Source organism: Dasypus novemcinctus, chromosome 19 (genome assembly GCF_030445035.2).
Source record: "Dasypus novemcinctus isolate mDasNov1 chromosome 19, mDasNov1.1.hap2, whole genome shotgun sequence".
Taxonomy (NCBI): domain Eukaryota; kingdom Metazoa; phylum Chordata; class Mammalia; order Cingulata; family Dasypodidae; genus Dasypus; species Dasypus novemcinctus.
Window position 1 is genome coordinate 21,417,322 of NC_080691.1, and position 26,801 is coordinate 21,444,122.

At 44.0% G+C, this 26,801-nt stretch overlaps 1 protein-coding gene across 6 annotated transcripts in view; it reads left to right on the forward strand.

The window, feature by feature from the left end:
* ACAD10 (acyl-CoA dehydrogenase family member 10) overlaps nt 1-26,801 on the forward strand; it is a 52,514-nt gene that overhangs the window by 23,995 nt on the left and 1,718 nt on the right. For 2 of the 6 annotated variants that reach the window (XM_058280975.2, XM_058280978.2), the window contains 14 exons: nt 338-406; nt 2,864-3,045; nt 5,677-5,827; nt 9,652-9,797; nt 10,486-10,659; nt 16,977-17,377; nt 20,598-20,738; nt 21,267-21,404; nt 21,539-21,629; nt 22,597-22,755; nt 23,394-23,566; nt 25,051-25,248; nt 25,474-25,617; nt 26,526-26,603. In XM_058280975.2, the coding sequence (XP_058136958.1) occupies nt 338-406; nt 2,864-3,045; nt 5,677-5,827; nt 9,652-9,797; nt 10,486-10,659; nt 16,977-17,377; nt 20,598-20,738; nt 21,267-21,404; nt 21,539-21,629; nt 22,597-22,755; nt 23,394-23,566; nt 25,051-25,248; nt 25,474-25,617; nt 26,526-26,603 (2,245 nt within the window). The remainder of the gene's footprint in view (nt 1-337; nt 407-2,863; nt 3,046-5,676; nt 5,828-9,651; nt 9,798-10,485; nt 10,660-16,976; nt 17,378-20,597; nt 20,739-21,266; nt 21,405-21,538; nt 21,630-22,596; nt 22,756-23,393; nt 23,567-25,050; nt 25,249-25,473; nt 25,618-26,525; nt 26,604-26,801) is intronic. The other 4 variants (XM_058280977.2, XM_071210028.1, XM_058280976.2 and 1 more) reach the window with 3 other exon arrangements.

Below are 26,801 nucleotides of genomic sequence, written 5' to 3' on the forward strand. Positions count from 1 at the left end.
TTTCTGTGCATCCTGCTTGTGTACTCTGAAACCATTTTCAATGGTACAAGGAAGTTTTTTTGTTTGTCCATCTGTTTTTGGTCTTTTTTTTGGTTCCTCCTTTCTTACCTTGGGTTCACTGATTTTTTTCTTTAATGGAGGTACTGAGGATTGAACCCAGGACCTTGTACGTGGGAAGCAGGCACTCAACCACTGATCTATGTCTACTCCCCCCAAAGAATATTTTTTATAATTCCATTTCCATTTCTATATATACTTATTTTTAAATGAGAAAAATAATTTCAAGGAAATCTTTGTTCAGTCAGCAGTTTAGGCTCAGTTTTATTTGTTCTGGCAGGATAATGAAAGCCCTCGCAAACGCTGGAGTGCCTGTCCCCAAAGTTCTTGATCTCTGTGAAGATTCAAGGTAAGGTTCAGATTTATTTTTTCCTTTGCATATTTAAGCTATAGGAGCAAAAGGCCCATATGCTAACTGAAATTCCAGTTTGTTAAAGATAAGACAAATGAAATTTTGTTAGGAAAGAAAAGGGACCTTTTAGCAACCTCCTCCAGGAATTCACAGTTGTTTGTTATTCTGAAAGATAATGAAATGCTTGTTTTGTGAGACTCGATAGAAAACATTGAAAAAAAAATTCTAAAAATATGTATCCATCTAGTCCCATTTTATTTGTATTTGTTAATTTTTTATTGTGTTTTTTACTAATTTTTTATTTTGGTCTTTCTAAAAGTTTAAAAAATGCTTTTTTCTTGTTCTTTTTAATTATGAAAAGTTTAAACTATACAGAAAAGCTGAAAAAAATAGTATAATGAACATACATTACTCTTCATCTAGAAAAAATAATGTTAACATTTGTCACCTTTGCTTTCTCTGTGTGTGTATAACTTACATATACATAACTTTTTTTGGCTGAACCTTTTGAAGGAATTTATAGACAGCATGCATCTCTGAAGAAGAGAGACATTTTGTTTCATAACCCCAGCACCATTACACTGAAGATAATTAACAATAATTCTGTAATGTTATTTAATATCTATCCCATGTTCATATTTCCCCAGTTGTCCCAAGAATGTCTTTTATAACTTTTCTGAGTCAGAATTTATAATGGTAGAATTTTCAAAGCACTTCTTTTGAGTGGTAAAACTGATTTCTAGTAATGACTAAAAGATGGGATAATAACATTTCTGTGGGTCAGTCTAATACTATAGGGTGGTATATGTGTTTTTCATGCTATGAATAATGATAAAAATAACATGAATAACAAGAAAGGATATTTATTAAATACTCAATGAAACCAGACACTATGTCAGGCACTCTACATATATTATATATTTTGCTTCTTTAATTCTTATAATTTTGAAGTAGGTACATTTCATAGATTTAAAAATTTCTAGGGAAGTGGATGTGGCTCAAGCAGTTGAGTGCCTGCTTCCCATATGGGTAGTCCCAGGTTCAGTCCCCAGTGTCTCCTAAAAACTAAACAAACAACAAGCAAACATATGAAAAAACCAACTCAGGGGAGCCAGTGTGGTTCAGTGGTTGAGCGCTGGCTTACCACATATGAGGTCTGGTTCACTCCCCACCTGCAGTACCAAAAAAAAACCAAAAACAAAACCCAGAGTTCTAGGGGAGCAGGTGTAACTCAGTGGTTAAGCGCTTGCTTCCCATGTACAATGTCCCAGGTTCAATCCCCCGTACCTCCTTAAAAAAAAGTTCTATTCACAAAAGCCAAAAGGTGAAAACAACCCAAATGTCTAAACGGATAAATGGATAGACAAAATGCGATATATCCATACAATGGAATATCATTCAGTCCAAACAGGAATGCAGTTCTGATATATGCTACACAGTGGGAGAACTTTGAAATCACTATGCTAATGAAAGGAGCCAGACACAAAAAGCCATACATTGTCTGACTCTGTTATTTGAAATGTCCAGAATAGGCACATTCATATAGACAGAGGATTGGGGGTTCCCGGGGAATGGTGGGAAAGGGGGAATGGGGAGTGACAGTTTTATAGATATCGGGTTTCCTTTTTAGGGTGATGAGAATATTTTGGGATTAGCGGTGCTGGTTGCACAATATCTTGAATGTATTAAATGGCACTGAATTGTATATTTTAAAATAGTTAATTTCATGTTATGTTAATTTGACCTCAATAAAAAACCCAAAATGAAACAAAAGCTCAGAGCATGATATATATACAGCCTATTCTCAAATGTTTAGAAAATAGTTAGACAAATACTTAGAGCAGTAGGTAAGTAGATGGATGGACAGATGCATGGATAGATTGAAAGAAAGGAGGGAAGGAAGATACAGCAAATGCGGTAAAATGTTAAAATTCTGGGGTATGTAGGAGTTTTGTGTTATTTTTGCAACTGTTCTGTAAGTTCGAAATTAGCTCAAATAAAAAGTTTATTTAAAAAACAACCAAAGAAAACCCCCGAAACTCAGAAAGGTTTAGTGAGTTGCCCACTCACAGAGCTAGCAAGGGGCAGAGATGAGATTTAAACTTGACTCCAAACCCCCTGGTCTCAACCATGCTGCTTATTTATATTATCACCCTTAACCCCACCCTGTTGGTTCTACAAATGGGCCAAAGAGAAGAGAGAGGCATGCTGGCCAACGAGTAAAGACAGGATGCGTGTGTGCGCGTGTGCGCGTGTAGATTCGTTGGGGGAGGCGGTACTTCTAACACCCTTTGCTTGTGTGTAAAGGAAAAAGTAGAAGTGCAGTACTCTGGATCTGAACTCCTTCACCAGTGCTCACATTGCACGCACAGCAACAGTTAGAAAGAGTAGTGCCATGACCAGAGCCTGCCCCACTGAGTCAGCCACTGGCATACCCTGTCCATGTCCCTGCAGCATCATCGGCACCCCCTTCTATTTGATGGAGTACTGCCCAGGCCTCATCTACAAAGACCCTTCTCTGCCTGGCTTGGAGCCCAGCCAGAGGCAGGCCATATACACTGCCATGAACAGCGTCTTGTGCAAAATTCACAGTGTGGACATCAAGGCTGTGGGCCTCGAAAACTATGGGAAACAAGGTAAGAAGATGCTGGCTTGTCTTTCATTCTGATCATTTCATCATCAGTGGCCCTGCTTTTAGGATCTGTATGATTTCAAGGCAGTAGTGCACCAAGTAGTTTGCTTAATGTAAAGTTAGCCTGCCACTTGTAAATCCAGTTCCATTTTAATGGAAATACAATTTACTTGGATATCTTGTCCTTGGTTAAATCTCTTCATTTTTTTTATTTTTAATTTTTTTTACACTTTTTAAATTAAAATTAATAGATCACAAAGAACGTTACATTAAAAAACATTAAAAAAAAAAAAAATCAGAGGTTCCCATATACCCTGCTCCCCACCCCCTACCCCATCATTTTGGTAAATTATATGTTTTTTAAGATATATACATCACAAAAAAAAAGGTTACATTAAAAAATATAAGAGGTTCCTGTATACCCCCCACCTCCCCAGGTTAAATCCCTTCTTGAACCACAAAATCTCTCTTCCTTTAAACATTCATCACTGGACCATTAAAATTTTTCTTTATTCTGATCCTGGACAAGGGTATTTAAAGTACATTCTTCTCCTTTTTTCACCTTTTTCTCTGAACATTCTTTTCAACAGAGATGGATTTTTAAAATCTGAGTAGCCAAGGTGTGTGCTCATATATTTTATTTCTGACTCCCCCCACCCCCTTTTAAGGTACCAGGAATCAAATCCGCACAACTATGTGATTATAGTAAATACCACTGATTCTGCACTTTTGGATGAATTGTATGTTTATTAATATGTATTGATAAAATAGATTTGTTAAAAAAAAAAAACTTTCCACCAAGGATCCATAGGTACCACATAATCCTCCTTTCTCATCCCAGAGAGGCAGGCTGCTCCTGGGAAGGACATCTCAGCCTGCCTTGGCAGGCCTTGCTTGGGACCAGAGGCCAATGGAGCCAAGAGACTCAGGGTCAGCTCTGTCTGCTTCCCAGGAAAAGGAAAATGAGTGTAGTGATGGGTCTGGGGATTCCCAAATCCATATGGCACAGTTTCCTGAGGGACTCTTTCTACAAAGGCTCAGCTCCTATGGTATTTATTCAACTTCTTATGATAATTTTCAAATTTACAGAAAAGTTGAAATCACATCCATATACCCCCTATTAATTTTAACAATTGCTAACTTTTGTCATATTTGCTTATATCTCTCTCTATATATATTTGTAGTTAACTGAGTTTCAGAGACCATGACACTTCACTCCTAAATACTTCAGCTTGCCTTTTCTGAAAATAAGGACATTCTCCAATACTGTTAACCCACTCAAGAAAATTAACCATTTTCGCTGAGTATCTAATACCCAGTCCATATTCAAATTTCCCCACTTAACCCCAAATATCTCTTTTAAGTATTTTTCCCAAACCAGAATCCAATCAAAGTTAGGACAAGCCTCCACTTTTTTCCTCTGAATTTCTTAAGAGAGCAAGTCAGTTGTCTTATAGATTTTTTTCCAGTTATTTTATAGATATATCTAGATTATCTCTTCGTAATTTCATTTACCACTATCTTCTATTTCCTGTAATTCCTGAAAACTGGAAGTTAATTCTAAACACTTGACCCAATTTTGGTTAAATTCCTGTGGATCTTGAGCTCCATATCAAATAGGAGGCCACAACTCGTGACCCAGCTGGATTCTCAAAAGAGCCGACGTTTGGATGCTCTGAGAGTGCAGTGGACTCTACAGCCAGAGCTTGATCTCTATATTCTTGTCTTCAAACCCTTCCTTCTGTGAGGACCGTTTTTCTCTCAGATGAGGGGGTGAGAGTTTGGCTCAGAGGCAGGCACCTGATGCATTGTTGGATACTGGTGACAGTGACAATAATAATAGCTATCATTCATTGAGCAGCTTTCTCTGCCAACACTGTGCTTGGCATGTGGTGGATTTCATTTAGTCTTCACAACAACCTTGTGAAACCTAGGTATTAATACCCTCATTGTCTAGATGAAAAAAGTGGTGGCTCAGAGAGGTTTAATTAATTGGCAGAACATGACCATGAGCCAGGCTAACTCCAGAACTCTTTCCAATTTTTGTTCCCAGATATAACTTGCAAGTCCTTTAATGGCAGTACCTCTTGTGTTTCTTAGTAGCAAAGACAACAGAATAGTAATAATAGTAAGCATGTAGAATTTACTATACACGAGGAACAGTTCCAAGGACTTTACATATTTTATCCTCTCAACAACTGTATAAGGCCCATTTCATAGATGGAGAAACTAAATAGGCACAGAGAGAGAGATTAAGTAACCTGCCTGAGATCACACAGCTAGAGAATGACAGAGCAGTTGGTCATTTTCTGTGTTCTTAGCCAGCCACTGTTGTTTAGCCAGAAAGGGATTTAATAAGGCTATTAGGAAGCTCACAGGATCTCTGGGAGGGCCCAAGATGAGGCGTGGAGGCTGTGCACCTAGCCCATACTGATCCAGACAAGACAAAACAGCAGCAGCTCCCATCTTGGGGTGGCAGGACCTTAATGTGGAAAAATCTCCTGTCATAGAAAAATGTTCGAAGATGCCGTACCACCACAAAGTATTACAAATGGTTTTACTGCACTGGTTAATTGCGGAAATCCTTGGAGGCTTCTGAAATGGCACACCTATATTCTAATCCTCTTTCCTTCAGGGGACTATATTTCACGCCAGGTGCAAACCTGGATTAAGCAGTATCGAGCTTCTGAAACCAGCACCAACCCAGCGATGGAGAGGCTCATCGAGTGGCTGCCACTCCACATTCCTGAGGAACAGAAAACCACGGTGGTACACGGGGACTTCAGGTAGGCATGGCTGTAAGGAGAGCCGAATACTAAGATGTGAAAAATGATTTGAAGGGCATCTGAGGGAGAAATTAAGCAGTCAGTGTTGGCCCAATTCAGTTGGTAATTATTTCTATTTCAAAGTACATCCTTCGTGCTTGAGCATGGTCTTTTAAAGCAGGGTTTGGGAACCTCAGCATGACTGACATTTTGGGCTGGGTAATTCTTTGTTGTGGGAGGAGGCCCTGTGCATTGTAGGTGTAGCAGAATCCCTGGCCTCTGCCTACTGGGTGCCAAAAGCACCCAGGTCCCCAGTTGCGACAACCAAACATGCCTCCAGATGTTGTCAGATGTGCCTGGGGGAGGGGGGTAAGAAATCACTCCTAGTTGATTTAAGGTTTTAAAGTAAGGCCAAGAATGAGGATGCCTCTAACCTCCTGTGAAGTCAGGTGATGGACATTCTCATTTGGTGTGGAGTGAAATAAATGAATGAGAGTTGACATGGTTTTTTCAGGATTGTGTAGCAGGTCTGTAGCATGCCTGAAAACGGACATTGAATGTGCCTTGCATCCAGCTTGAGTGTCCAGTTTTATCATCTCTTGCTGTGAAACCTGCCCATTAGGTACTCCAGGGGTGTAGAGTTTCTGCTTCATGGCGGCAGTTGAGGGCCTGCTTTTGAAATGAGCCTTATTTGGGCCTCTGACTTGTTTGGTTGTTTTCTTGCCCATCCTAGGGAACTCTGCCTTTTTTAAACCAGGCTAAACAGTTAAGATTAATTTTTAAGACATTTCCTTGCTTTCCAACCTTTGGGCCTTTTCTCTCTGGCTTGCGCTCTGTCACTCCCAGCTCCTTCCTTTAGCCTCCCTTGGGGAACCTCCTGAATAATCTGCTCCTAGTGTAAAAGACGGGACTTTCTCTTTGTCGTGTAGTCATCCACAAGATGTGGTCTTTCTGCTCTTGCATCAGTCTCTGACTGACTGGAACCAGGGATTTTCCCCCCACTTTGAACTTGGCATACAACTGATGCAATTGGGCTGCCGGTGAACCCTCTTTCCTCTTTTCTGGTCCTTAGAGACTCTAGAGCCCTTGCCAGCCATGTTCTCTTTGCAGCCATTCCAACCCCTTTCCTTTTCCATGGGTGGTCTTTTTTTTTTTTTTTTCTTTAAGTGGCACATATCATTTATTTTTATTTTATTTTGTTTTATTTTTTAAAAGATAAATAGATCACACAAAATGTTACGTTAAAAAAACATAAAAGGTTCCCATATACCCCACTCCCCACCCCTCCACCTCCACTCCTCCCACATCAACATCCCCTTTTATTAGTAAGGCACATTGATTGCATTTGATGAATACACCCTGGAGCACTGCCACACCCCATGGACCACAGTCTACATTGTAGTTCACACTCTTCCCCAATCCATCCAGTGTGTTATGGCAGGATAAACAATGTCCTGCATCTGTCCCTGCAATATCATTCAGGACAACTCTAGTCCTAAAAATGCCCTTTATCACATCTGCTCCTCTCCCTGCCCTCAGCAACTCCCGTGGCCACTGTCTCTACATCAATGATATAATTTTTTCCATTGCTAGAGTCACAACAATTCTATAGGAAAATACCAGCAAGTCCACTCTAATCCATACTCTATTACTCTATCTTGTGGACCCTGAGATGACAGTGTCCACTCCACCTCTAAACTGAAAGGGGGCTTAGATCCCACATGACTGATGGATGCAGTTCTCCTGCTTGCAGTTGTAGACACTCTTGGTTTCCTGGTGTGGTGGTTGACCATTCTCACCTCCCTGTCAGCTGACCTGGGCACATCCAATGAACCAGAGAGTAGGTGTTATAACTGTGCTAAGGCTCAAGGCCCAGCTGGCACATGGACAGTCAGAGATTCAAGTCTCCTGAGCATATACACAAACCTTAGCACCAATCACAGATTCAGTAAAAGTGGCAGAAGAGGCATGTATAGAGAGGTCACATCTGAGTCCAACTCCATCATGATCAGGAGCACAAATTCCAAAGTAGGACCCACTGGCAAGGCAATGAATTCCAAGCCATCTGTCATGACTATAAAACCTGTGTGTCTCTGTAGCCCTCAGGAGCACCTGTACCTGGGGTTGTATTTACTTTGGCTATCTCTGGGATCCTGCTGGGATGTCCGTAAGCGTGATGCCTCTGAATACCTCCTGACTCATTTTGAAGTCTCTTAGCCATATAAACTCATTTGTCTTCACCATTTCCCCCTTTTATTCAGGTCTTTTTCTAGTTGCATCACCAGCTGGTGATGGTAGTAGTCCTTTGGCACCAGGGAGGCTCATCCCTGAAAATCATGTCCCACCCTGGGCCACAGGTGGTCTTTTTTGTCACTCACCCTTAACAGCTACTCTGTGAACCCTGTCTTTGCCTTTCTTTGCAACTCAGGTATCTACGTATGTAGCTGTACACAATAGGCAGGGGATCTCAAGCTATGATGTAAGCACTTTCTCCCTTGGCTATACTGAAGTAGCATTTGTAATGCTACTTTCAGAAAAGATGTCCTCCATTTTCAGAGAGCATGCTGTCACTTTCTGAGTAACACTTACTGTCAAGATGTTTGTATCCATCCATAGATGGAAGACGGTTTTGAGCTCATAGAGTCAATCAGTGGTCTGGAAGTAGAAATTGCTACAGCTGTGAGAAGAGTTGGTAACATTGAAGATGGGAATGTATTACTAGCCACAATTCCGCTTCCAGACAAACTAGCACCTGGGTACCCTGAGACTGTAAAAGCATGTTCATTTTGGCCATACTTGTAGACATAATACATAGATACGTTCCATCTGTTGGAATTCTTTTTAGTAGGTAAAATAAATCAATTAGCTCTACATGAATCATTATAGATTAATCTCAAAAAGATAATGGTGAGCAAAAAAAAAGGAAAGCCTAAAAGGAAACATACAGTGTGATACCATTTATGTAAATTTTAAAATAATCTAAAGCAATATATATGGTTTATGGATACATGCATAGGTAGGAAAAATTTTTAAATGTCTGTGATTGATACAGACCAACTTGAGCACAGCAGTTACCTTTGGGGAATGATGGAGAGTAAAAGAATAGAGGCCATTAGCTAACTTGGGAATTATTTTAGTTTTTAAAAACCGGAAGCAAATATAACAAAGTATTAGCATCTGTTAAATCTGGAAGGTGGATACTTGGGATTCTGCTTTATTCTCTTCTTCTGCATGTTTGATAATTTTTCAAAAATTGAAGCATGTGTCAGTCTCTCTCTTCGTGGCTTCTCCACATGATCTTTCAAGCATGGTGGCTTCTGGGTAGCTGGGCTACTTACCTGGTGGCTCAGGACTCCAGAGATAACGTGTCTTGAGAAAAAGCAGCTCCTTTTCTAATTTAGCCTTGGGAGGCACACAGTATCACTTTCATCTGTATTATGTTAGTTAGATGTGAGTCATTTCAAGGGGGCAAAGAATTGCTCTGCCTTTTGTGCGAGGAGGGTCTGAGAATTTGAAGAAGTGTTTTAAAGCCATCACATCACAGTACCCAGAGAGGGTAGCTATGTGGAGAGGGCCACCTGACAAACATTGCAGCCCTCAGTAAAGAGATAGACCTGCCCCTCAGCTGTCTACAGAGAGGGAACTGCCTTGCCATCTTCTGCTGGCACCTCCCATGGGCTGAACCTAACTGGAAATCAGAGAGCAAGGGACCCCGCAGATGCAGCCCAGCACACAGAGCAGGGTGGGGAAGAGTGGGGAGTAGCTCTAGAGGGCCCAGCACAGAGTACACCCTAGAGATCGGGTTTCTTAGGACCGTTTCTCCATTCCTTCTGTGGCTTATTCAGGCTGGACAACCTGATATTCCATCCAGAGAAGACTGAGGTGCTTGCTGTCCTTGACTGGGAGCTTTCTACATTAGGCGACCCCCTTGTGGATGTAGCCTTCAGCTGTCTGGCTCACTACCTGCCATCTGATTTTCCAATACTGAGAGGTAGGAACTGCTGCTGGTCGGGGAGGAGGGATCAAACCAGCAGGTGGGAGCAAACTCATACTTGTCTGTGATTGGACTGGAACAATTGAAGTCCTGCTGGTTTTGGTAGAAAACACAATGATGGATTAGGATTTTATTGTATAAAATTCCTTACTTGGCTTAATGAAGACATTTGGTTTGATTCCTATTTGGATATTTAATTTGTTTCCTTTACAAAAATTTTTATTCTCCCCCCCAAGAAAAACAAAAACAAAAACAGGCAGTGAACATCTTTGCAGCACCGTTTGTCTAGATATAAGATATATTCCTGGGACAAATTCCTAGGAACAGAATACATTACATGCTTCTAAACCATGAAAATGGTACAAATGAAGCAAATCAGTGAAATTTTTCATTTGATGTAATTATCTTTTTCATAATTTCAATATCATTTATCAAATGACTGATGAAAGGTAATGTGCATTCCCCTGAACTGTGATCCAGATGGACTCCATTGCTTCCTTTACTGCCAGTTTAGTCTGGAACCTTTAAGAGCCCATTTGTGAACAGTTTCAGACCTGGATTCCCAAACACCTGAAGGAGGAAGAGCCAGTTCTTTGAACTAGTTGTGAAAAGATTTTCAGAATCTAAATGCTTATCATCACAGGGGAGGTTAATTGCCCAGGAATGGCTCTATCTATCGCCTCAGGTTTGAGTGACTGTGATCTGACTCAGCTGGGAATCCCGACTGCAGAGGAGTATTTCAGGATGTACTGCCTGCACATGGGGCTCCCTCCCATAGAGAACTGGAACTTCTACATGGCTTTCTCCTTTTTCCGTGTGGCTGCAATCCTACAGGGAGTCTACAAACGCTCGCTCACAGGTAATGGGATGGCTGCCTCCAAAAGCCAGCCTTAGTGTGTGACTCAAAACCAAGACAATTTCTGCACTTGGAAGCCTCATATGGCTGCAGAGGCTTTAGGGGGTACTGGTTTGGCCAGAATTTCTATAAGGTTCAGTTAATTCAACCATTTGTCATTAAATATATTGTCCTTAACATCTTAACTTATATGTATATTTTGTCTCCAACATACTTCAACTTTTTTTTTTTTTTTAAAGATTTATTTATTTATTTAATTTCCCCCCCTCCCCTGGTTGTCTGTTCTTGGTGTCTATTTGCTGCGTCTTGTTTCTTTGTCCCCTTCTGTTGTCGTCAGCGGCATGGGAAGTGTGGGCGGCGCCATTCCTGGGCAGGCTGCTCTTTCTTTTCACGCTGGGCGGCTTTCCTCACGGGCACACTCCTTGCGTGTGGGGCTCCCGCACGCGGGGGACACCCTTGCGTGGCACGGCACTCCTTGCGCGCATCAGCACTGCGCATGGCCAGCTCCACACGGGTCAAGGAGGCCCGGGGTTTGAACCGCGGACCTCCCATATGGTAGACGGACGCCCTAACTACTGGGCCAAAGTCCGTTTCCCGACTTCAACTTTTTAATTATTAAAATAATGAATGAAAATTCCTTAAAATAAAAATATTCATGTAATGATAAAAAGTCCAATCACATAGAAGAATATAAACTTTTTTTCCTTCCCAGCCCCATTCCTCAAAGGTAAATAAATGTTGCTATTAATAGTTTCTTGGGGCCAGAAATTTTTTCTTTATATCTATCTATCTACACACATACTTTCTTTCTTTTCTATTTTTCACAAACACGATCATCTTACATGTACTCTTCCGTACCTTATTTTTAAAAATTTTTTATGCTTAAGACTTACAATCAAGTCTTAAACATATATGCATATATACAACAACTATATAAGGTAAGTTTCTTGCTTTTTTCTCTCTCACTTAACAGTGTTTCATAGAGACCTTTCCATATGGATAGGTACAAATCTGCATCACTCTTTTTTATATCTGTAGTACATTACATTGTATGGCTGTACCATGATTTATTTAACCAGTTCCCCTATTGATGGATATTTGGGCTGTTTTCAAATTTTTACAGTCACAGACAGTGGTTTGTGATCCTTCCTCACACATTAATGATTATAGCTGAAGGATAAATTTCCAGAAATAGAATTTCTGGGTTAAAATATCTGCTTTTTAAATTTTTGTAGCTGTTGCCAAAATGCCCAGTAGAAGGATTGCTGGAGGAGAAAAAACATTATTGTGCCTTATTTGATGCTGCTTTTACATGCATAGGGGAAAATACTTTGCTTAACTGGCTGGGAGTTCGAGATTGTAGCTTGTAAGTTTCAGCTTTTGAGAAGAAAAGTTAAGCATTGTTACTTAGAACTGCCTGTTGGTTTGAGCATGTGTATATATGTACTGCCTGTAGATGTTAACATATGTCTATATGGATATGGGGCAGTGTCATTAAGTTTAATTCTAAAGATCGTAGGGTAACAAACGAAATAATCTATATCCTAAATTATTTAAGGTAGAAAAGCAGATTAAAGTTTGTTTACAAGGCAGATAGAAAGTTAATAAAATTCACTGAAAAGGCCTAGAAACAGTGACTAACCCAGTAGCATTAAGCACCCCTAATGTCCACATTATAATCTCTAAATTCCATTTCCCATTAAAAGAGAAGTGAATGAGTTCAGGTCCATGGCAGGATATCTACAATATGAACCTGGGGCATTTTTCTTTCTTTCTTACTTTCTTGAACCCAGAACATCTTATACCAGAAAACAAAGAAGTTGTCAAAGACTACCATATTATCTCAGAAGGCCTCAGAAGTGAACTCAATTAGGCTCCCACTTGCTAAAGATAGGAAATTTGAGCACCCAATAAGAATGTTAGCTGAAATGGATTGAAGGACATCAAATAAGTTTAAATCCTTGAATAAATAATGATACTAAAATAGATAAATCTTATCAGTGACTTTGGACGATGCCAGGGAACCTCTTTATTACTTTGCAAATAGGTAAATACAGGGAAAGAATCAAGCATTATCCTGCCTTTCCTCAGAGTTACCAAATAATTGATTAGTTTCTTTCTAGAGAAGTATCTTAGTTGGAATGGTAGAATTAGAACACTACTTTGCAGTAATCCTCATGAATTAATGGATCTGGACAAAAAATCATCAGTGGCTGCTAACATCACCAAGAGATTTATACCACTGATATTTCCCCTAAAAGTCGAACCCAAATCAGAACACACCTCGAGAGCTAACTACCAATTTATGGGAATATAGGGTTCAGAGAAAACATGTTGAGTGGCACCATGGAGACATAAGCACTTAGAAAATCCACATTATGGGGAACATCACAGTATGGGAAACAACTCAGTTTCTTCAGTGAAGAAATTTCAAAGGGGGAGAAAAGATGTGAAAAAGGAAACTATATTAAAGCATACTTGAGAGACATCAGCTAGTTGCAGTGTTTGGACCTTATATGGATGGACCCCAGTTTGAACAAACAAATTTAAAAAAATAATTTTAAGAGATAGTGAATCTGAATTCTGACTAGATAGTTGCTGTTAGGGATTATTTTTTAAATGTGATAATGGTAATGTGGTTTTTTCAAGTGTTTGTCTTTTAGAGATATATTTACAGATGAAATGACCTGATACTCAGGATTTACTTCAGAAAAATCCAGAACATTGGGCATAGGGATGGCAGGGAATGGAGGGTATATACGAAGCAAGATGGGCCATGCACTGATAATTGTTAAAGGTGGGTAATAGATTCCTGCAGGTATCTTCTCTCTACTTTCATATAGCTTTGAAATTTTCCAAAGTAAGTTCAAAAGGCAGGTAGAAGGAAGCCCAGCAGTGGCTTTGCTAATACCAGGGGGTCTTCTTAACTTTGGATTCAGTGGCATCCCAGGCTTGCTAGCAGCATGTTACTCTCAGCCAGGTGCCCAGCCTCTTCTGAGAAAGGAATCTTCAGTAGGGGATTTGACCATCCATTCATTCACAAGTTTCTGAGCATCTTCTAGGTGCCAGGCACGGTGCCAGGTGGTACTAGAGATAAGAAGTTGTGAGCAAGACAGTGTCCAGATAAAAATCAGAATCCAGAGAAAACCCTACCTGGTCTGATAATTAGAAATTCTTGGAAACAAATTCAGCAGCCTTGCAGGATACAAAAATTGCAGGATAAACTGGCCAGTCAGTGAGTTTTTATACACCAGTAATGAATAATCTGAAAAAGAAATTAAGTAAACAATTCCATTTTATGATAGCATCTAAAAGAATAAATTACCTAGGAATAAATTTAACCAAGCTGGTAAAGACTTGTACACCGAAAACTACAAAACATTGCAGAAAGAAAGGAAAGGAGGCTAAATAAATGGAAAGACATCCCATGTTTATGGATTAGAAACTTAATATTGTTAAGAAGTCAGTACTGCCTGAGATGATCCAAAATATTCAACGTAAGGATGCCAAGTACATTCAGTGGGGGAAATAATGATCTCTTCAACAAATGGTGTTGGGACAACTGGAAATCCACATGCAGAGGAATGTATGTGAACCTCTACCTCTCACCGTATATAAAAAGTAATTCAGAACAGATAAATGACCTACATGTAATAGCTAATACTATAAAACTCTTATAAGAAAACATAGGGCAGTATCTTTAGGACTTTTTAGTAGGCAATGAGTATTTAGATTTTACTTTAAAAGCACAAGCAACGAAAGAAAAAACAGATAAAATGGACTATCAAAATTAAAAACTTTTGTGCACCAAAGATATCAAGAAAGTAAAAAGACAACTTAGGGAATGGGAGAAAATATTTGAAACCATCTATCTGATAAGGGTTTAATATCCAGAATATATAAAGAACTCCTGTAATTCAACCACAAAAAGACAATCCAATTTAAAAAATGGGTCAAGGATCTGAAGAGACATTTCTCTAAAGATTTTCAGACAGCAAATAAGTATATGACAAGATGCTCAACTTCACCAGCCATTAGAGAAATGCAGATTAAATCTACAGTGAGATACCACTTCACTTCCACTAGGATGGCTATTATTTAAAAAATTGAAAGCAAGTGTTGGTGAAGATGTAGAAAATCGGAACCCTTGTTCTCTGTTGGTAAGAATGTAACGTGGTGCAGCCACTGTGGAAAATAGTTTGGTGGTTCCTCAGAAAGCTAAATTTAGAATTACCACATGGCCTGGTAACTCTACTTTTGGGTATATAACCAGAAGAATGGAAAGCACAGAATTATATAGGCACTTGTACACTATTGTTCATCACAGCATTATTCACAGCCAAAAGGTGGAGGCAACCCAAGTGTCCCTCAGTAAGAAAATGGATAAACAAAATATGTTTATATCCATACCATGGAATATTTTCTCTTTAGTTTAGGGCTTCCTCCCTTTTCTCCCTTGCTGGTTGTGCAGTAGGAGCCAAAGATGTAGTTGGTGCTATAAGCTGTGGAAGCTCAAGCTGCCCTCATTGCCCCAGGGACTGATGAAGCTTCTCCCAACTTTCTCCTTTGCCAGGGGTGGGGACATAGTCACAGCTGTGTGGAATAATCCAAGTCGTGCAGGCCTAGATTGTAGTTGCCCAGAGAGACTGATGAGGCTTCATGCCCCTTTCTCCCCTGCCGGGGGCAGGGATGGAGCTGCAGGTGTGGGCAGCAATCTATGCAGTGTGGGTCCACGATAACGGCTGTTGCCCCGGTAGACTTCCAGTTATTCAGTCTGTGCCAGTCAAAGGTACCTACAGTTACCTGGATAGGCTGGTGGTGGGGGGGGACCCCACCAGCCTCCTCCTTGCCAGAGGTAGGACTGAAGCCTAGGCTAGGGTTGTAGGCCGATCTGGGTGAAAGAAACTGGTTCCTACTGTCACTGTGATTTTCTGTCCTCACTTCCCCTCAGCCTGGGGATAGAATCACAGTGGTGACCAGTGGCCTGTTTCCAAGTTGGGCAGATTCACACCCCTGCTGTCCATAGGGTAATGAGTCTGCTAATCGGTAGCCAAAATCAGTGACCAACTGTCTCCTCCTCCCCTGTTTTTGGGAAATGGAGCTTCCAATTTTAGCTACAGAATAGCTCCTGGGGCAGTTTGCACTACCAAAGTAGGACAGTCACCAGCCTCCGTGGCTTGGTCGGCTATTTCCCAGAGAGGCTGGTGCAGGTCCCTGCACTGGAGGTGACACTGGGGCCTAGGCTAGAGCTGTGGTTGACCTGGATGGAAAGAAGCCGGTCCCCACCAGCACTGTGATTTTCAGTCCTTCCTGCTTCCCCTCGTGTGAGGCATGGAGTTAAGATGGTGGCTCCCAGCCTCTTTCTGACTTGGACAGGCTCAAACTTTAGCTGTTTTCAGGATTATATTTTAGCTTGCTGAATTAACTCATCAGTAGCTGAAGTTGGTGCCCAACCATCTCTTCCTCCCCCCATTTTTGGGAAGTGGAGCTTTCACTTCTAGCCATGGAAAAGCTCCCGAGGCAACTTGTGCCTCCAGTGGAGGATGGCACCGACCTCCAGGGCATGGAATGTCTATTTATGAGTCTTCTATGCAGATGGGCATTCTCCTCCCTGCCATCCTTCAAGGATGTGGCAGGATGCTCTTCTGACCTCCTGGAGAAACACGGGCTTCAGCTAGCTCCGGATAGCTCTGGGTGTTTACTAACTGCCCTGTAGCAGGAGCTGACTCTAGGAGCTCCTTACTCTGCCGCCATCTTGTTGGTTGTCCCATACCATGCAATATTATTCAGCCATAAGAAAGTAAAGTGCTGGTGCATGTTACAACATGGGTAGACCTTAAGGACATCATGTTGAGTGAAGTATGCCAGAAGGACAATTACTGTATGACTTCTCTCATATGAAATAGATCAAGCAAGTTCATAGAGCTGGAATAGTGATTATCGGAGATGGGAAAAGGGGGGCATGGGGAATTATTGCTAAATGGGTATGAGTTTTGGTTTAGGATGATGAAAACTGGCAACAGTGGAGAAAATTACAGAGTATTGTCATATACTTAATGTCAAAAATTTGGCAATTTAAAATGGTTTAAAATGATTTTTATGTATATTTTACCACAATGAAAAATGAGTAAAATATTTTTTTAAAAAGTAATAAATTTTGTTCATATTGTTCAGAGAACTATTATATTACTTGTTAAGCCCATAGCAAGTGCTCAGCAAACAGACAGAGCTGCTGATAAAATAATCATTATTATCCTTTGTTAACTTAATTATTAAGGGTTGTTTGGGAGTAATAACTGTTTTCCTTTTATTTTGCTTAGGACAAGCAAGCTCAGCAACTGCTAAACAAAGTGGAAAGGTGATTGAATTTACGTCTAACCTGGCCTGGGATTTTGCAGTCAAAGAAGGGTTCCGGATCTTCAAAAAGATGCCAGCCACAAAACTGTTAAAGAGGTCCTACCACACATGGGCCAGTCCACAGTGCCTGCTGAACGCCACAGGCATGAGGAGTTACATCTCTTTTCCAGATACTTCCCGGGCTAACGCCTCAAAGGGAGCTCTGGTTATCTCCCCAGAGGGCCTTTCCCAGCCAGTCAGAGAGCAGTATTGCCGGCTGAAGCGGTTTATGGAGCAGCATGTGTATCCTGCTGAGTGGGAGCTGCAGAGACACCAGGCCTCAGTAAAGAGATGGACCCCTTCCCCGCTGCTGGAAGACCTCAAGGTAAAAGCGCCTTGCCAAGAGTTTGTAAGACCTTGTCAGCATGGCAGAGGTTCGGCTTGTTTGAGCACCTCTGCTTCCTTGGCAGGCAGTGAAGAGACAGGAGAGCAAATTATCCTTGCTTTCCACAGTCATCAGAACGGAGCTCTAGATAACTCAGTTTTCATTTCATGGCTCTGGCTTTGTGACTGTGTCACAGCCAGCCAGCTTGTGTGGGAAGGAGCGCACAGGCTGAGGAATGCTGTATCCGGGCATTAGACACTTGGGACAAGGAATCCTATTTTATGCATATTGGAATTATGTTGAAAGTGTAATACAAAATATATCAATTAAAGCCTGTCTTTTGAGGATCCCTAATATCAAAGATAAAGGGCCAAAATCAGTTGTAAGTGACGTTTGACATTGTTGTCAGGCAGTGATGCCGTTTTAACTGGTGAACTGACGTACTTGCTGCTCTTTGTTAGAATTAATCTTGCATTGTGTTGGGTTTTGTTATTTGAGGTCTTCAGGAGCATATGTTTTGCCTACAGTGCAATCATCATCTACTTAAAAAGAAATAGCATTATCATTTTTTCCTGGTTATAAGCCTATTGTAAAATTAAAATGGCTCAAACATGGCAAAAATATAGAACACAGAGTTCTCTAAAATTCACTGTCCTCTGAGATCACCACAGTCAACAATTTGGCATATTGTTCTCTCAGCTTTTTTCTATTATATACTAACATATAGTATTCCAGTGTTTTACTGGCATCATTACATATGTCCTAATCTCCCACTTGCTTTTCATATTTAATAATACATCAGTGCATGGAGATCAGCCTTTGAGGCACATCATCATCTGTTTAACCATCTGTCGCTGAAGGACAGTGGATCTTTCTCAGTCGGCAGTCTGGATGCAAGCCACCGAAGCTAACTGTGGGTCACTTAGGCAGCAAAGGGCCTCAGGTAGCTGATAACATTCAGAGGGAAGCTAAAGAACCAGCTTCAGAAGACGGTGGAGGAGAAGGCAGGTCTCAGAGCCTGTGGCCGAGAGCAGCCCAGCTAGGCAGTTTCTCGACGTTTCTTGGGACTCAGGGTTTGAAGAGGGACTTTCCAGCTGTCTGAGTGTAAGCCCCGTGTCCATACCTTCACTGGCTTCTGCAGTGGGGACCAGGCCCTGACCCTCCCCAAATGCAAACAAGTGAGGGAGTCCCTGCACATTTCCTGTTTCTACAGGATTAATTCTTTAAAGTAAAAATAGGATAAGACTATAATAAATATATAATAAATACATAATAAATAATGTAAAACTGTCATCCATAGGTTTTTACCAGCATATGCTCCCATCATTAATCTTGAAATGCCTTTTATACCACATCTTGGCCAGTACCCTTAATCCTTATCTACCTGATATCAATAGAAGCCTGGTCTGTCAAGCGCACAGAAGCATCAGAAAAGCAAATCCTCATGTAGTGAATACCTCCAGACTCTAAAATGAATGCCTAGGAAAAATCTATATTGGTGAACATTCTACTTCTAGTTACACCTGATTGGGATCACAAAAACTAAGACTTTGGGGGTAGAGTGATGAAATCGTATCGCATGATTTTTATCCAAAGTGTGATTACCATCCACAAATGAAGAAGTAGACCATTTACCATGTATTTCACAAATCCTGTGAGCTCACTATTACTACACTCAGTGTACAGGTGAGGAAGACTTGTCCAAGTTCCCAGCTAGTCCATCATAGCGCCTGGATTCCAATCCAGATCTTCTGGGTTTAAGTTCTGTGCTGCTTTCTACAAAGAAATGATACCTTCATTTCTTTGCTCTGCCTCTTCTCATAACTCCCTGGTTTCCTACATCCCCCCTCCTGTTCTTCATTTATTCCGATCACTGCACGCTGCGCTAATTAGTTCACAAATAGTGGTACAAGTGACTGTACTGACTGTGTATCTGATTTTGAGATGAAGCCCGAGCTAAACATAGAAATCAGATCAGTGGGTGCCCTCCCAGTGAGGAGAAGTAAAGATAATTGCATTTATAATCACTCATGCATTCTCTCATTTCATCTTCCTGACAGCCCAGTGGGGTGGGAGCTATGGACACTGGTCGGGTGTGGGCTGCCTAGTATCCATTACCCCTCCCTTGGTAGCAGCACCCCAGTTTCATGTGAGGGCATTCCCTCTCCCCCACTGGATACAGTCTGGCACAACTGTCAGTCAGGGTGCCCTTCCCCACTTTTGTTGGGAGCCAAGCCAGCCTGAAAACAGTCGGTGCTCACTCGTTCCACATAGCAGACTCCCAGTGGGACTGCTTAGTATCCTCTTCTGCGGCAGTCCTCTCGGCTGCCCTGGTCCCTGTCTGCTTCCAAGCCTCTTTCTCTAATCTCTGTCCCTTTTGTTTTGTTTTGTTTTGTTTTGTTTTGTTTTTGTAGGTTCCGGGACCTTGTACATGGGAAGCTGGTGGTCAACCACTGAGCTACACTGGCTCCCCATCTCTGTCCCTTTTGAGAGTTCCTGATAACCTTCCCATCCCATTCCGTTGCTCCTAGTTAGCCCCAGGCAGTTTCTCTCGCTGCAGCTCACTGGGCGCAGCTCACTGGGCACATCTCCATTTCACAGATGAGGAAACTGAAACACAGACAAGGAGGTCAGGGATCCTGCCCAGCATGCGGGGAGGGTCGGTGCTGGGACCAAAAGCCGGAGCTGCTCCCTACCAGTGCCAGATGGCCCTGAGGGACAGAAGGCAGCCAGCAGCCACGTTTGGTAATTGGGGCTATCCTTGTCCCAGGAACGGTCAGAAGTTTTGCCTCATGAAGGAGTGAGTTCAGGGGATCAGCTTGTCCACTAAGTAAAAGCAGCTGAGGCTGCAGCCAAACCCTGTCCCTTCCAGGCGTGCTAAAGGGCCCTTCAGTCTCCATCGTAGGCCACTCATGCCCTGCCAATATTCATAATCAGAATAGGGTACCGTAAATAATGATAAAATAAGGAGTAAGTGGGGGCGATGGCCACCGGCACTGCTAGGACTTGGTCCTTCCCAGGGCCTCCTGTGCCTTCGCCCCTGCAGATCTGCAGCCTCGACACCCAGTCTGATGGCACAGACACCGGTCACTGCTTTGGGCACATGTTTCATCTCTGGCAGTCATAGTCTGCCTTCTTTCCTCCACTCCCTTCCATTGTTTTCCATGAATCAAAATAAAATCATTTACTGGGGTTCCAGGATTTATTTTTCCCATGATAGGAAAAAGCCAAGGCTGAAGGACTTTGGAACCTCTTCCTACCCTTGGAGATTGATCCTGAGAAAAAATACGGAGCAGGACTGACCAATGTGGAGTACGCGCACTTGTGTGAACTCATGGGCATGTCTCCATATGCGCCTGAGGTACCTTCTTTGAAGTCCCCTGAGTGTGCAAGAACATCCTGGTCCCTGGGGAGAACATCTCAGCACACTTTATTAGTCACTTTCTGGTGGTAGAAGGGAAGCCCCGAGAGCGCCCTGGGGTCAGGAACACTGATACTAACTTCAGCTTCCAATATCGAGGGGTGGACCAGTGCAGGCAGGGGTTGTTGAGTGGAGCTGGACAGCAGCTTCCCATGGGAGTGGCCTGGAGTCTGGGGGCTGTATGAGGCACGGCCTGCCTGGCTCCCATTCACCTCCAGGCCCCTGGCTCCAGGCTCCTTTCTCCCAACAAGAAGGGGTGGGGGGGTTGGTCCCTGGCGGGGTTCAGGGGATGTGAGGTGTTATATTGACAATGTTAAGCATCCATATGTTTCTCTGGAGAGAGAAAGTACTTTCATTAGGTTCTTGGAAGGGTCCGTGATTTGGAAGGGGCTCACATCCACTGCTGCCAGGGTACTGGAAGTTGTAAATACACACATGGGAGTGATACTGGGCTTCTGTCCTTCGCAGATATTTAACTGCTCTGCTCCAGACACAGGGAACATGGAGCTCCTGGTGCGGTATGGCACTGAGGAACAGAAAGCACGCTGGCTGATGCCTTTGCTGGAGGGAAAGACCCGCTCCTGCTTTGCTATGACCGAGCCCCAGGTACCTCTCCTGGGCCGCCAGCCCAGGAGGCTTCTTCCGAGCAGACCAGACCCTTGCTGGGCCCCACTGGGTCTCTGTATACAAGGAGGGCAGGACCCTCTGCTAATTCTAACCAGGATGTGCTGTCCTCCCAGGTTGCCTCCTCAGATGCCACCAACATTGAGTCTTCTATCAGAGAGGAGAATGGCCTCTATGTCATCAATGGTCACAAGTGGTGGATCTCAGGTATTCAGCCCAAAATCCATTTTTCAGTCACACTTCCGTGGGTCTGTTTTTGATAAGCATGCCTCTCCATCCCTTCCCTGTGCCCAGCTGTTGTCTGAGAAGCAGTCGATTGGTCAGCTGCTTTTTCAGTACATGCCAAGGAGATTCTGTCTCCCTGCTCCCAGCAGAGGCAGCAAACCCTCAGGGAGTGTGTTGTTTCAAGGGCTGTCTCATAGGGGTGCAGACATCACCAGGTGATCGCAGGTGGGGCAGACTGCCCCCTGCACATGTGACCAAGGAGTCGCTCATTTGTTCCCTCCTGTCTCTTCATTCTGCCTCGGGCCTCTCCCTTTGGAAGTTCACTGTCTCTGTGGTGCCCCTCCCTCCCAGATCAGGTGCGGCATATCAAAAGGATGAAGGGTAACCTGGCATGTACTGAGCGCTAAGTCTGCAGGACTCTGCAAGCACCATGGGCATTTCACCTTGCTGAATCCCCATCCCTCCCCAGTAGGGTGGGTCTTATTGTCCCCATTTTACAGAGGGGGAAACTAAGAGCTAGAGAGCTTAAGTCTCTTGCCTTAAGGTACTAGCTCCCATCTGGCAAGTAAGGAATCAAATGTTTGCCTGATTCCAAAGCCCCTGCCCCAAACCATTAGGTTTACGCTGCCTTTGGAAATGGGGCAGAAGAGATCAGTGATAATCAAGTAGCAGTTTTCAGCCTCATCTCTAAATTATATTTTCCACCCTATATGATGTTTTTTAGAAATTTTTTCTCTTACACCTTGAAATTCATTCCTCACTGGGACAAAAACCAATTGCTCTTATTTCTGATTACATTAAAATCTTACCCATCTGATTACATTAAAATCTTAACAGCGCTCTCTCTGATTGCTGCTTTGGCTCTTCCTGTGGCAAGACTGCATCTCGAGAGCCAGTCGATGGTCCTGGCATCAGATGAGGGGATTCTGTCTGTGTCCTTTCCTGGCAGGCCTCTTGGACCCTCGCTGCCAACTCTGCGTGTTTATGGGAAGAACAGACCCGCATGCCCCACGCCACCAGCAGCAGTCTGTGCTCTTGGTTCCCATGGATAGCCCAGGGATAAAAATCGTCCGGCCTCTGACGGTGTATGGGCTGGAAGATGCTCCAGGTTAGGGCTCACAGCACAGCATCGAATGGCTTTGGGCAACTCTTGAAGGGTGAGAGGAGATTTGGAGGGCCATAGGTGCCTCACTGCCTCCTCAACTGTGAACAGGAGCCATGTAGGCAGGTTTCAGAGACGCCTGTAGGCACTTTTCTCCTCTTCACTTAGAAGATAAACAGAGCCCTGAGAGAGAGGCTGAGGAAGGACACCACAAGTGCACTCCAAACCTTCTCCACCCGCTCTGCTCTCCCGGTGTGGAGAGGTGAGCCCCAGACCACAGCCCTGGTTTGGTCCTCTCACTGGTGCTCTTTTTCTCTGCTAAAAAGGTACATGTTTTCCCTTTCGGCATTTCCATAGGATCACTATGTTGCTGGGGGTCACTAGGGAGTTTCAGCTTAGGGAAGAAGCCTCGTGTTTTATAAAATGAACGGCAGAGTATTCGTTTGACCTGACAAATGAGTGCTTTTCCCCCATCATAACAGGCTTCTTCTCGGCACCCCTCCCTTGCTACCATGTCCCAGTTAAGAGGGCTAACTCGAGGGCAGGACTCTTGCCAGTCAAATGACCTGACCTGAGGCAGGGGATAAGCATTTAAGGAGAATGGTAAGGCAGACTGCTCAGAGGGGTGCGTTTGGGTCTTGCAGGTGGCCATGGTGAAGTCCTGTTTGACCACGTGCGTGTGCCCAAGGAGAACATGGTCCTGGGCCCTGGCCGAGGCTTTGAGATCGCCCAGGGCAGACTGGGTCCCGGCAGGATCCATCACTGCATGAGGTTGATCGGGTGCTCAGAGAGGGCCCTGGCGCTCATGAAGGCCCGCGTGAGTGCGTCCCCTATCTCCCAGCACTGACCCACATCCGCCGTGTTTGCTGTTGAATTTCCAATCCCAGATGTTTTCTGAAGGCAGTTAGGAGGTGAAGCAGGGTGGTGTTTTTGCCAAGAACAAGTTGTGTCCATCTTTGCTTTGCACCTACAACTTCACTGAAGTTTGAAGTTCAGAGCGGGATGGGCCCTGCTCTGTCCCCATGACCAGAGAAACAGGCCAGCGTCTGGGCAGCAGAGGGCAGTGCTCCAAGGTCTACAGGGTCACAGGCTGCCAGAGCCGCCCCTGCTCCTAGCGCATCTTAAAACACCAGCTGCGGGAGAACCCGCCTTGATAGCTTTCATCCCTGCGGTTCCAGCTGCCGGCCCTGGATCACCTTCCTCCTGTGGCATGCCTAGAGCTCTGTCCAGAGAACTCCATTCTGTTGTGACTCTCTCAAAGGCTGGAAACCTAAGTAGAAGAGAGCTATGGGTCAAACATAACATCCAGGAACAAGAATTTATATCAGTGGTATTGATTTCACAATGATGATGCAAACCTTTGAGACCAAATACATAGGTCACATGGTTGAGCACCTGTTTCTCACATATGAGGTCCTGGGTTCAATCCCCAGTACCTCTTAAAAACAAACAAACATGGGAAAAACAACTCTCACTGGGGAGCGAATGTAGCTCAGTGGTTGAGTGCCTGTTTCCCATGTTCTGGGTTCAATCTCTGATACCTCCTAAAAAAAAATTCCTCTGAAAAGAGCAGAGGCAGTCAAATGTATTTTATTCCTGAGCAAACATCCTGTGTTCAACATACATTTGAGTTCAGACTGATAAGTTCTTTTTCCTTTAAAAATAGAATGTTCTTTGATGGCTCAGGGTATGGTAGGCCTCCAGCACCATTCTGCATTAAAACTCAATTAATCTTCCTGGAGAGCAGTTTGACGGCATGCGTGCATAACATTGACACAGCTGTTCCACTCCTAGGACTTGCCTGCAAAGAAACGAGACCCTACAAAGATCTGATACTGGGAGGTTCCTCAGCACTGATTATAATAGCAAAATGCTGGGAAGATCCTGTACAGCCAACAGCTGGTGACAGGCTAACTGAGCCAGGGCAGGGCCTGCAGTGAGATTCCAGAGTAAGGCTGGGGAAATCTACTCAGCAGACATCAGATATGTTCACGCTCTACTCTTAGCGAAAGCAGCAGTCTTCAAAGCAGTATGTAGAGCATTACCCCAGTTTTGTCAAAAAGTGTGTATGTATGTATGTACATACATAAAAAAACCTAGAAGGCTGTCTACCCATTGTCAACTAGAAGTCTTGAGATGGTGGGTTACCAGACATTTTTATTTTTTATTTTGGTCTGAAAATTTAAACCTTTTCTGCCATGAGATACATTATTTGTGTAATAATTGTTTTTAGTAAGAAAAGAAGAAAAAAGAATATTCGATTGCCTTTTCTGATGTTTTGTGACTTTCAAAGGCTTTAAGTCCCCCATGCAGATAAAAGTTGGCCGCAAGGGGGCTCTGGCACCCGGCCTTTCCTCCCGATGGCGCTCAGGCCGGCAGAGGGCGCCCGCAGCCTCTACTCCGTGCCTCGCAGCCATTCCTGCCCTGCCTGCCCAGACTTGGCTAAACTGCCAAGTTGAGGGCTTCCTGGGAGTCGTTTGCACGGTGCCTGTGCTGACTGTGAGTAGCTGTACCTGCTCCTGGAAAGGGCCTGTGGCTAGAGAGCCGGCAGACTGGCAGATGAGTCCTGCTTTCTGCTCGGCTGCTCTGCAGCGAGGCCTGCCCTCTCCTAGGAGCTTCCACCCACCCCTCTCCAGGGCAGCCCTTCAACGTCACCCTCAGCCCTGCTGGGCACCCTCATCCAAGGGTCAGCGTGTCCTTATCTCTGTGTCCCTGCCTCAATAGGTGAAGTCCCGAGTGGCTTTCGGGAAACCCCTGGTCGAGCAGGGCACGCTTTTGGCAGACATTGCGCAGTCGCGCGTGGAGATCGAGCAGGCCCGGCTGCTGGTGCTGAAAGCTGCCCACCTCATGGACGTGGCAGGAAATAAGGTCAGAGGTGGGGGCTCTGTGGAGGGTCTCGTAGGTGACAGAGATCCTAAGGTTTAGGTGAGGGAATCGTTCTCAGTCTCCACACACTGAACGTGACGTGGTGAACTTCCCTGTTCAAAGACGGCGGGCCTCACGGGGCCAGTCAGCATCTGGCTTTAAACCTCCGCCCTGGTCTGGGGTCCATGGGCACGTGGGTGCAGGTGTCAGGCAAACCACAAGTAGGAGATGGAGAAAGACCCTCTACTGGCCTTAATCCATATACAGAATTAGCCAAAATTGAAGCTTATTTCAAGTGTGACAGTATTCCTTAAACAGTTATTTCCCTCCCTCTCGTGACCAGCACTGCCCACGGGGACCGTTCTTTGTCCAGCCCTTTGTGGGGCCACCTCCACCTCCTTCCTGAGAGGCCTCAGTAAAAGGGGGACAACCCAGGTTCACAAATTCTCAGTTCCCTGCCAGGGTAGTACCAGATACCATGGAGGCACACAGTGCTTCTTTGAACCTGGCCCAGGGCAGGTCCTTATGGCTTGGGTTCCTGGAGCCCCCAGCTGGCCTTGGCCCACTGTCAGGTGGAGGGGTAGCTGGCTGTGCTGCCAAGTCTCCACTCTGCATTCTCTGGATGACAGTGATCTCCATCACCTGGGAGTGTGGCAGAGTTCCCGGGTTGTCCAGGCACTGGCAGCACATCCTACAGCATCTTGAGTCATCTTGCAAGTTACCAACTTTGCCCCTCCATGTCCCCCCACCAGGACTGGGGACACGGTGTGCACCTCGTGGAGCTTCTGACCTAGTGGGAGCAATCTCTGCTTTCTGGGAGCCACTGTCTTTACTGCTCCCTGTGAAATGGACATTTTTCCAAGGGTTCAGCCCTTAATCTACCTAATGGGTCCACCTTCTCTTCCTTGCAGGCTGCAGCTCTAGATATTGCCATGATTAAAATGGTAGCCCCATCTATGGCCTACCGAGTGATCGATCGTGCCATTCAGGTGAGCAGACTGCAAATGCTTGGTGTGTACAAACCATTTATAACACATGCAGGCCCGGCCAACTTCAGCTCCCCCACCTCCCGTAGACTGGGATGGCGACCCTTCACTGCACCCGTACTGGGCATGTGCTCACTCCTTTTCCCTCCTCAGAACAACCCCGCAAGATGGCCCCATTATATCCCTATTTTGAATCTGAGG